The following is a 12,421-nucleotide window of genomic DNA, read 5'->3' as shown; positions in this document are numbered from 1 at the left end:
TGGTCAATGTAAAGTTATTGTTGTTCAGTGTTATGAGCTTTCTGTATTGTAGGTCATATTTGATAATTAAATTTCAGGCCTTCCCCTAAACTACCATTTCTCTCAGTGTGACTAAGATTATATATAGCTTAGATTATAGCGACTTATTCCCAGACACTACATACTAATTTTCATTAAATTCTCTTCAGCCATTTTCTCGTGATGCGTGTACAGACAGACAGACAGACAGACAGACAGACAGACAGACAGACAGACAGACAGACAGACAGACAGACATTACAGAAAATTAAAAATTGCATTTCCTTGCTACTATGGACACGACCGATACAGAAATACCATCCTTTTTAAATTATGAATAATGTACAGATAAAACTCTTATTTTATATATATATAGATATATTTTTGCAGGCTAGAGTTATCAGCTATGATACAGTTCTCTTCAAAACTTTGAGAACTGTTCATTGTAGGCTATTCTTCCTCTTCTGATTTTCCCACATCCTAGTGTGGTAATGTGTGTGAACTGTGTTGCACATGTAGACTCGGCCTCGTTTTATGGCCAAATACCCTTCCTGATGCCAACCCTATATACAGAGATGTAGTCTATTCACTATTGAGCATTTTTGTGATGGTTGCTAGTGTGGTGTGTTGTGTTGTGTGTGTACATGAAGAAAAATGTATTGGACAAACACAAATATTCAGTCCATAAATCAGAGGAATTAACCAGATGCAGTTAAAATTCCCAAACTGGCCAGAAATTGAACCTAGGACCCTCTAAACTGAAGGCCTCAATATTGAGTATTCAACTAAGGAGCTGGTCTCATAATAGGCTATTCTTACAGAATAAAAAATAAGTGGCTGTATTATAAGGACTTATCAATAAAAGTCTTATAAGATCATTTTGGAAACCTAATAACAACCCTAAGAAATGATAACTTCCAACCAAAAAGAACAAACTTTGCGAGATAAAACATAGCATACTTACACTGCTCTCATCCTCTCCAAACTTGTTTGTGGCCTTCACCTTGTATTGTCCAGTGTCCCTGTGCTGGCCAGAGGGGATTGTAAGAGTGTATGTGCACTCCTTAAGTCCATTCTCAATGTCTTTGGTCTCAACAGTAATAACATGGTTATCATCACCCTGTACCTCTACATCATCATGAAACCTATGGAATTAAAATAACATTCTTAAGACCCAAACAACATTATTACACTTTCATTTAATTCTCAACAACCACAGATATGGCCGTTTTCTACCATAACTCAAAAGATATCACACAGCATAGTGGAACACGTACACAAGAATTTCATCATATGACCAATCAAGGTAAGGTTGCCGGAAGGCCTTCTTTTGATGAACCTTCTGAATTTAAAAAATCTTAAACCAGTATTTTCAAGTTGTCTTCTTATAAGATTTACTTGATCCAAGGGTACAAAATAACAGAAATGTATAAGAAGCTACTTTTAAGCTTTGTTAAATACCATAATATATGATACCTAATATTTTATGCCAGATTATTGTTATAAAATGAGTCTTGCATTGCATCCCCTTACTTCTGACAAGCTACTCTCTTTGATAATTCCGGTCTCATCTACCTCAATCAATTCTGGTTCTTTCCAGATTCTAACTGTAGTAGGCACATATCCTTTGCAAGACCAAGGATGTATTTGATGTTTTTGCTCTATATTACCCTTACCTTTGAATAGTTTATACGTTCATCCTTCAAGGGATAGGAGTTATTCTTTTTTATTCTTTTTCTTCCTTTAGTTATTTATATAAGGGGCAGATAATTTCATTATTTTATCCTTTAAAACAGCAATCATCAGCATCAATAGCCACAACAAAACAGTAAAAGGGGTCTCATTGTAAACTGATTCCATCCCTTAACATGAGCCCAGAATATTTTTTACTTTCACTTCTTACTTTCAGTTTGAATTTTAAAAAATGAAATGCCAATTTTATTGCTAAATATTGACCTTCATTTCTGTTGTTTTATCAATTTATATCCTAGTTTAATTAATGTAATGAGCATTCATTCTGTTAGGAAATAAAGGACAAAATAGAAATAAAAAGTGATGACGGTGATGGACCATACACACTCATCTCCCATTGGTTGATGTCTTGAGAATTACACTCTTGTATCATAATTACCAGTTAAATGAATTGATTTGAGGTAAAAAGGCCTCAATTTTAAAATTAGCCAAACTGAGTTAATCCCAAAACATGTCCTGGAGAGCACTTTATGCTAAAAGGACTTCAGTGTGATACATGGAAAAACAGTTATCAGCATCAACAGCCACAACAAAAAAGTAAAAGGGGTCTCACTAACTCAGGCCCTTGAATTGTGAATGAATAAAACTTATCCATTAGCAAAGTGTTTCTTTAAGTACAAGACATCAGGAAACTTTTGGTTTATATTCCACACAAGTATCAGCACTTCTATGGTAAAATAATGAACTTATCTACTGATGGAAGCTAAGAAGGACCATATGAGGACTAAATAAAGTCAATAATGATTAACAGAATGCAGTTTTCTTTGTCACTTTTACTCTCAAGTCTATGCATTTGCTCAGTCCATCCATGAAAAATACCAATTATATTGTATGAAACATTCAAATGTAAGCTGATGGATTGGAATCTGGGCTACCCATAAGATACAACAACAACATCATTCAAATGTATGCTAATAGGGCCTCAGTCAAGCAAATTTTACATTTCCTGCAGCAAAACTGAAAGAACAAATCTATTTATATGCATGAATTCATAACCATTCATTGATTTATCACGATTTTTATCTTTCTGTAGTACGTTTCATTTTAGCCGAGGAGAATTTTACTTATCTCGAGACTAGCATTAATTGACAATGGCCCTTTTAGCATGAGCTGACTGAACTATGTTACCTCTGCGTACAGTCAGTTAAAGGAATATTGAAGAGAGAGATTATGTGAGTTTTAAGTATTGAAATATGCCCAGTATATCAAGTATCAAGTACAGTAGTCGAGTAATATTATATAAACAGTTGAGTTTAGATTTATACCACACATTTTTTCAAACAATGTTTTCTAAGAAGTGAATTATACTCACCATGTTACCTTAGGTATGGGGTCACCAGTGATGATACATTTTTGGACAGCTTCTTCATTTTTGGGTACTGAAGTATTAGCTAATGGAGTCTTTACAATAGGCTTACGGTATTCATTCACAGCTAAAGAAATAAATTCAAAAATAAATTATAACCATGAAGTAGTCTGAATTTTTAAAAAAAGTAAATAGCATGCAGTTCTAAAAAATTCCAATTAACTGTGTTTCAAATTAATGCCATATATCTAGACTTAACAATGAAAATAATAACAGTTATTATATTAATGTTCACCTTCTTGTATATTTTTATAAAATTGTATTCATTTTGGAGTAAATATAGTAAACCAAAAAATTCCATGTTATTAACTCTTATAAATTCAATCCGTTCTATGTTGAAAGGAACTAAATCCAGACAAGTATTTTGCTCATAAATATAGTAGTAAGATATGTCACTGTTTTTTGACTAAAATCTAACAATATAGCATATATACCTAAGTATTTTACATACAAACAAACAATTATCGATCACACTGCAATCAGAGTTGGAAAGTAATTTAATAAAAGTAGCGTAATCAAATGACTTGTAACAAATACTTTTTACTTGTAGTAGTTACTTTTAATAAAATATAATTTTTACTCTTATTCTAGAAATAAAATTGTAATCTTTGCATTCTAGTAATCAATTTACATCACAGAAATAGAAAAAATTAAGTGATGATGATTTGATGATTATTTTTCTTCTTCTACTACTACTACTACTACTACTACTACTACTACTACTACTACTACTGCTACAGCAGAACTAATAGCCTAACCAATGTTGGATGATCTCTTGCAGGCAGATCACAAATCAAGAGGATCGATCTCTCTATAGTGGACTGCTCAATACTCCACAACGCAACCTCTTCTTTTTGATCGGCCGGGTGACTCCACATCTTTATCTAGCACCCCGCCGAACTGACGCCAAGCTGGAAGTCGGCTTCCCCATCATGTATAGCTGCACCATTGTCGACGTTAATCCTGCCTACTCTGACCACGATATCCTCAGCGAACTCCATGCAGAGGGCGTCCCAGCTTGCAGTGTGTCCAGGATAATGAATGGCTCTAACCCAACACTTCTGGTCAGTCTACAGCTCCCCACAGAAGAAGATGTCCTGAACCTTGTCAGCAACGGTGCGTATTTATACAGACACCAACACACAGTGGAATCTAGTCCGTGGTATACCCCATCACCAACACCTGATGACAAGTCTGCCACACCTGCTGCAGCCACACCATCACTGTAGCAACAGTCTTCGTCCTCCTTCTGCACCACCACCACTACCACCACGATATCTGCCCCTAACCTTTCCCGCATTCCTATCACTACTGTCGTAACATTACATCCTTCTCCAATGAATTCATCTCTCCCTCTACTTCCAACCCCAGGACAACCTAGTTCTCAGTGCATATCACCCCCACAACCTGATGCAGCATCTGCCACGCTCGTAGCAACTGTCTCGCCACCACCATCTTCTCGAGCCGAAGCCGAAGCATCTGTTACGCCTGCCACACCCTCTGAAGCAGCTGCATCATCACAGCCAACACCATCTTCTCACGCCCAGTACAGCTGTGTCATCTGCGGCGTTGACCCTTCAATCACTGAACAAGAAGTACTTCGGACACTCCATAAAGATGGCGTCCCAGCACGTCGAGCCTTCAGAATCCAGAATGGCAACGGTCCAGCGTATCTCGTCCGCCTACATCTCCCCACCACAGAGGATGTGCAGTGCCTCATCCAACACGGTGCAGCTACATACTGCCACCTCCACAAAGTAGAGCCCTCTCGTTCCCCACTCAAACCTTCTACTAGACATCCCCCCAACAACACGCGTCCTCGCCCCTGGCCGGCCCCAGCCCCTCCTCTATTTCCACCTCGTCAACCCATCAGTCCACCCCTTCTCCCAACTAGCTTCTTCTTCCAACCACCTCTGCCACTCGATCTCATCCGACTCCTCACCACCTCACTGTAAAATATCTCCGTAACCTTACACCGTCTAACCCTTCATCTCCACCGTAGTAATCTCCTCTGAATTTTCAGTCCTTACACACATCCCTGGTATTCAAATCATCCCTGCGTACACCTCCTCATTTATTATTTCAAACTGCTCTCCTCCTGACATCATTACACCTTCCCAAACAAGCCGAAACTCCTGGCCAGGGTGAAGGCGTAAACTTCAAGGTTTAGAGAGGGGAATGAAAACTCAGGAAAAAATGATCTCTTCAGTACTTCCATGGACATCAAACTCATCCTATCATAACCATCACTGCTGGGAATGTTCTTAAAACTAAACAGGCATTCCTTCAAGTGGCTCTGAACAGCAGCTTTTTAGAAAATTGGTTTAGCAATGAGAATTTTTAGGAACAAAAGTATTTCAAATGCTACAAGTCACCAACTAAAATAAAAATTAAGGAAAATAAAGAAAACATTTTAAAAGTTCCAAGTTGTTAGGCTTAGTTTCACCCAGTGATGAAAGAAAAAATTCTCTCCAAACTTTGACATCATTCCAGCTCCCTGTGAAAATAATATCAATGATTTCCTTAAGACCAAGCTCGATAGCTGCAGTCGCTTAAGTGCGGCCAGTATCCAGTATTCGGGAAATAGTAGGTTCGAACCCCACTGTCGGCAGCCCTGAAGATGGTTTTCCGTGGTTTCCCATTTTCACACCAGGCAAATGCTGGGGCTGTACCTTAATTAAGGCCACGGCCGCTTCCTTCCCACTCCCAGGCCTTCCCTGTCCCATCGTCGCCATAAGACCTATCTGTGTCGGTGCAACGTAAAGCAACTAGCCTGATTTCCTTAAAGATGGCAATCTGTGAAGTAATTGTAATTTTATTGATTACTTGTTGAAAAAATAATTTGTAATTGTAATTGAGAAAAATATTTCTAAGGTAACTGTAATTCAGCACAATTACATTTTCCTGTGGTTTTCCCATCACTAACTGCATTACAGTGGTAGTAAAACAGTTTTTTGTGTTTATCTCAGAATTTTAAAAAATGGACTTTCTTCCTTTCAACATTCATTCATTCATTCATTCATTCATTCATTCATTCATTCATTCATTCATTTATTTATTTATTTATTTATTTATTTACAGTCAACAGCCTCAATCAAAACTAAACTCTCTTTCTGACCCCTTATTCAAGAGCACACATTATCACCCACTTTCATTATTCAACATGAAAAATTTGAAGAGAGAACTTATGCAGCTGGCTTGGAATGATAATAATTACAATGAATGAATCAATGGGCATTTTAAGGAGCATAACCCTTAGAATGACATTTTGAAAGTTCCAAGTTGTTAGGCTTAGTTTCACCCAGTGATGAAAGAAAAAAAAAATCTCTCCAAACTTTGACATAATTTGAGCTCCCTGTGAAAATTCCAATTCATTCCAATTTGCAATTTCTTTTTCTTTCCAGGCAAGATCAGGAAATTAGCTCCAGTCTGTCTTTGAGATATTTTATCTACCTTATTACACTGTTAGTCTAACTAAACAATAATATTAATAATACTTACATTTTAATGAAAGTTTAGACTCCTGTGATTTTTCCCCAAGTCTATTAATAATCTTGCATTTGTAGACTCCAGCATCAGACCCTTGTAAATCTGAAATTTCCAGTTTGTAGGTGTCACCACTGTCAGAGATCTTCATTCGACCAGAGGACTTGATTTCCTCTCCATCTTTGTACCTGCAGAGTAGAAATATCAAATTTTTTAAGTTGAAAAGTATTGTCTTAGTATATTGGCCACACAATTTTTTATTATGAAAGAACTATTCATCTTGTTTACAAGCTCTTTCAATTTAAGTATGGCCACTTCAATTTGTTACCTGAGACTTTATCAACAACAACAACAACAACAACAACAACAACAACAACAACAACAACAACAACAACAACAACAACAACAACAACAACAACAACAACAACAACAACAACAACAACAACAACAACAACAACAACAACAACAACAACAACAACAACAACAACAACAACAACAACAACAACAACAACAACAACAACAACAACAACAACAACAACAACAACAACAACAACAACAACAACAACAACAACAACAACAATAATAATAATAATAATAATAATAATAATAATAATAATAATAATAAGTGCCTTTGCTGTTGGGATCTAGTGTTTACAGTGCACTATGTCTTCTGGTATAGGCTAGAGCAATTTTGTTGCTTTCATTGATCTGTCTGTCTCTGTCTTATACTTGGCTTTGACAATGTGAAAGTGACTGAGGTATGAGCGATGCTAAGAATGTCATTCCTTATGCAGCCAGTCCTTGCTGTGAATGGTGTGAAACTGTTGCTCATAGGGTCGGTTGGTGCATGCATTTCAGTGGGCTTGGCAGACTGATATGTAATAGCAACTTCTGGCTCGGTGAGGAAAGCAACTGGAAACCACATCACTCCTCCCTTCCCAAGTACGCCTCTTCAGCGATGCCTAGGCCATCTATGACAGCTGATGGCGGAGCTATTGAGGATCCAACCAGCCTTCGGGCACCTCTAACTGCACAGCCAACTCACCCGGTAAAATGGAGTTCAAGCTAACAGGCAGCAAATTGGTGATGAGAAAATCGACAAAACGAAATCATACTGATGACTGTATTGTGAAGTACTTGATACAATGGTCAGATATAATATAACCAACTGTTTTTCTAAACTGAATAAGCTGGAATTTCTTGCTCTTTTGCATTTTGACTTATTTGAAACATAGATAGACTCTTCCTGCTCGGCCATTCGAATTGCTGGCTAAATCATATGGTAGGTAATTCAATGTTCTGGTGCTCGACACTCTTCACTCTTTCATTCTCCATCTAGATGAAGGAGTACTGGAAATCCTAAAAGGCTGACAAGTGTTGACTGTGGTCCTAAGAGGCTGAAACAATATCTTAAAAAATATGTATATAAAAAGATAAAAGACCCAAATATAAAGACCCCCATTAGATTAACTGCCATTAATGAGACTGGGATCCATCATACAGGCCATACAACTCCCATCAGAAAACATGGACAATATGTTGCCTTTGCTGAGACAAAACCTTAGGTATGCATGTGCAACTGATGAAGACCACAGTGAGTGGTTTGCCCTTGATGACCATTTTCTAGTGACTGATTATTACACTGTCTGCATTGTCAGTAATGGTGAAAAAGAAACAGAAGAAAAAGAAAATGTAGTTGATGAAGGTGATGCCAAAAGAGTACAGATCCAAGGCCCTTGAAGCAACATTGAAATATGTGGAGCAACAAGAAGCAGCCTCCAGCACTGATAAGTTACTTCTACGGGGAATGCTTGACATGGTAGGGAGAAGAGGGACATTCAGCAGTCAAGCTATTTTTTATTTATTCTCAACAAAAGAGACATCCGGCTGCAATTGCAGGTGACATCAAAGATCTGGAAAACTATACAACTTTTTAAAATGTATAATAGAAATGTAATATAATGAATCATTGTTATTTAATGACAAGAATATAAATGGTGGTCTAATACTGTCAATGAATCCTTCAAAATATTTAATGAAAGATGCTGTACATCTGTCAGAATAAGACCCAGTTTCTTGAGATAGGAACTTTTGTCTTTAAACAAAGTTCCCCTGACTCTGAAGAGAAGTTCCTTTATTTCCCATGCATAACTATTGTGTTATAGCTCTCACTTAAGTGAGGGACGCATGAGCAGTAGATGGCTCTCTTTTCCTCATTCACCACCAATGCCTGCTCCGAACTGAACTCAAAGCGTATGGTGGCATCCAATAGAAGGCATTTCTTTTCCTGATGGTAGATAGTGATAATATCTGCTCGCCTGGTTGATCCATTTTCTAAAAGGCAATGCTCTTCCTCAAGAACCTTCCACTTTGCCTTCTGCAGGGCCATCGCTATGAAAGACCGGACTTTTTGATGGCGCATGTTCCTCTGTAAATTACCCTAGGAGCAGTAGCCCAACACATGGTCCATGGTCTCAGCTTCTTCACAACCTGGGTGGTGATATTTAATGGTAGACTGTGAACATCCTGGTACCATTCCACTGCTGATGTATTGCATGATATCTTTATTGCATTAGTCCACTCTGACGATGAAAGACCTATCATTCATCCACAGTGTGGCCTTGGGATGATCCTTATAGGTCTCTACACCTTTGCCTTTGTGAGGAAGATGACACCAATCCTCAAACGATCGCTGACGAAGCTCATTCCCCTGATATATGAACATCTTCTTCCATGCACACTGAATCATTGAGTGGTACAGGTGTTTGTAAGTTGTGCTCGGAATATAAATATTTGAAATGATCAGATACAATGTTAATTGGAATGTTACATGTTTTTTCAGAGTGATTTTTCATAATGTTTCTTGCTACCTTTCACTTTTTTTTTTTAAATACTAACGATACTGAGCAACTTCGTAATCATATAGTTGCTTATTCTTATCCTGAATTGTTTGAGCAAGTCTCTGAGGATTTTTTGTTAGCCAGTGTCCTACCGTTTTATCAGCCTGACGTACTTAAAGTGAAACAATTCCAATTTAGGTCCTTCCAAAAGGAGGCTTGAGTTTGTTCCTTCTCTGTTCATGGTAATTTCTATAGTTTTTCAAAATATATTCTTTAAAATGAGGAATTTATTCAAATTTAATATGTATGTTTTAAGAACATGTTAACTAAATTCTTGTGACAGTTATTATTGTATTCTAGATGGTATTTTCTTAATAAACTGTAAAAACAAAAAGGTCAGAAAAACAGAAATTACAACAATCTATGAAAATGAAGAACTATTAGGCAAGGAGGAAAGTTCAACAAATGTTAATTTCGCGTGGTCCTAAGTGACCCATTCGCACAATCAAAGAAGAATTTGTTCATAATATTTCTGTAAAAAGTTGAGGGTTAGAAAAATATACCATATTCAACATTTAATACAATGACAGAAGAAGCAGATATTCCACAGAACATCTTCAACCAATTTATTTTTATAACTCTTCTGAAATGAGAATTCATCTATGAAATATGTTTTTGATATATACACTGCAACCATTCCCTGTGATAGATGTACCATATCTACAACAGTGAAAAAAAATCACTATGAAATAATAAACACAAAAACAAGGCATACCAAAGTATGAAATGTCAAGGAAGAGATCATATATTGATGGATTGCTTTAATAAACATGCAACATGTTTATTAGAAACTACTCCAGAGGAAGACATCTGTTTAACTTAAGACTTGGTCAGAAAATTAGAACAGAGGTTGCTGTAATCTACAAAATGAACAGACCTTCACAGACTAGAAAACAATTTGAGACACATGTTATCTACAACCTGCAGGCAAGGTGATGCCAAATTTCAAATCATTAATAAATCAAATCATGATGTTTTGCTTAGTTGAAGTGAAACAGTATTCACTTAGAAAATAATGTACCAAGCTCGATAGCTGCAGTCGCTTAAGTGCGGCCAGTATCCAGTAATCGGGAGATAGTAGGTTCGAGCCCCACTGTCGGCAGCCCTGAAGATGGTTTTCCGTGGTTTCCCATTTTCACACCAGGCAAATGCTGGGGCTGTACCTTAATTAAGGCCACGGCCGCTTTCTTCCACTTCCTAGGGCTTTCCTATCCCATTGTCGCCAGAATACCTATCTGTGTCGGTGCGACGTAAAGCAAAAAAAAAAAAAAAAAAAAAAAAAAAAAAGAATATAATGTACAAGGAAATGGTAGAGGAAAACATGGTTAGAATATGCTTCAAGCTCCTTTCACAACTTCGGTTATAGATACTACTTCAACCAACCATATTCTAGGCACTAATTCACTAAGGTGTTAATACGGTCCGTATTGATGACATTTAGTCACATAAGCGTTATGCGAGATGAAGGTGTTTACACTGGAAGCAGTTCTTACAGCTAGTCATCTATATAAATACAAATTTTTGGGATTTTTTTTTTTTTTCCAGCTCAACTGAAGATCATAACACTGGTTTGTAGCTTGTGTATCTGTTTGTACATTTGTTTGTTCCATAATGTGATTTTAATATCAGTCCTTGGACTTGGTGTTTACGGGAAGACCAAAGCAGTTATTTAAAGTTTTCTCATATAATCTACAGAATCTTCGTAAAATGTACATTTATTTTAAACAATTTTTGTCCAGCGCACTGTTTTGCTTTATTGTGAAGTACAGTACGTAATGGAGCAAATTAATGTTTTCTATGGGGCTAATGTTCTGTTATGAGTGACTGCTTCCCATGCATCTAGGCATGAGCTTACAATGGTTTAAATGACATCAAGGTGGTCACGCGATGCCATGTTGTTCTTATTTGTGATTGACTGACTGACTAACCCGTCTATTGGAGAGCAGGACGTAAGTCATTTGAGGAAATAACCAGCCAGATGGAAAGAGGAATTTCAGTCGTATGCTACATTTTATTTTTTTCCTTGAATCAGAGCCTAGCCGGAGTTATGAACTGTATGTCATTCAACATAATTCACTTCTGCGCAAAAGTGCGCTATGTGTTTGCCTCACATAGGAAATAATCAGATGCGTTCTTATCATGTGGTGACTGGCTTTTGTGTTTTATGAGACTGGGAACTTTATAGTATATCAATGTGAAAAGGAGTAATTATGGTGAAGAGTGAATGTGAATTTGAATTTATAGGTGCATTGCACTTCTGTTCTATGTTTCATGAGAGGGCTTTTCAATGATAATAATGTCTTCTAAATGACATGAGGTTGAAGAATTATGTGATGACAGGTTGTGTTCCTTTGTACATGAAATGATGGAGTTTAGCAATGAGGACAATGACTTTAGTGACTTTCAATCAGATAGTGAAGATAATTCGTTCTTTGGAGGAGGAGGAGGAGGAGGAGGAGGAGGAGGAGGAGGCGGCACAAATGGTACAGGACAGCATTCTGGTGCTACTACAGCGAGTGATCGCAGGTTCGAAAGTGACTCTTCGAGTGATGACAGTGATGATGGAGAGAGACAGGCAGACTCAGACAGCAGTGATATGTCAGGGCCTATTACGCAGGTAAAAGATGGACAGAAAAGGAGTAGATTTCCAGCAAAATTCATTCCTGGGGTAAAAGAACAGTTCTTGGATGTAAAGACTCCAGAGGATATTTACAAACTGTTTGTGGACAATACTATCTGCCAGTATGTTGCTGAGAAAATTTATATTTATGCTCAATAGAAAATTCATGGGAAAATACTGATGAGAAATATGAAACAAAGGAGTAGGGAAAAAGACTGGATTTCTATAAATAAGGATGAAACAAAACTTTCATTTGCACTTTTGGTTCTTCCAGGGATT

General features: G+C 37.2%; 1 protein-coding gene across 10 annotated transcripts in view; it reads right to left on the bottom strand.

Annotated features, from left to right (window-relative positions):
• Window positions 1–12,421, bottom strand: part of Obsc (Obscurin) — a 980,481-nt gene that overhangs the window by 275,245 nt on the left and 692,815 nt on the right. For all 10 annotated transcript variants that reach the window (XM_068225413.1, XM_068225414.1, XM_067137343.2 and 7 more), the window contains 3 exons: window positions 6,638–6,810; window positions 3,083–3,203; window positions 983–1,163 (listed from right to left, as the gene is read on the bottom strand). In XM_068225413.1, the coding sequence (XP_068081514.1) occupies window positions 983–1,163; window positions 3,083–3,203; window positions 6,638–6,810 (475 nt within the window). The remainder of the gene's footprint in view (window positions 1–982; window positions 1,164–3,082; window positions 3,204–6,637; window positions 6,811–12,421) is intronic.

This window comes from Anabrus simplex, chromosome 1, assembly GCF_040414725.1.
Source record: "Anabrus simplex isolate iqAnaSimp1 chromosome 1, ASM4041472v1, whole genome shotgun sequence".
Classification (NCBI taxonomy): Eukaryota; Metazoa; Arthropoda; class Insecta; order Orthoptera; family Tettigoniidae; genus Anabrus; species Anabrus simplex.
This window is presented reverse-complemented; position numbering and strand designations above follow the sequence as displayed.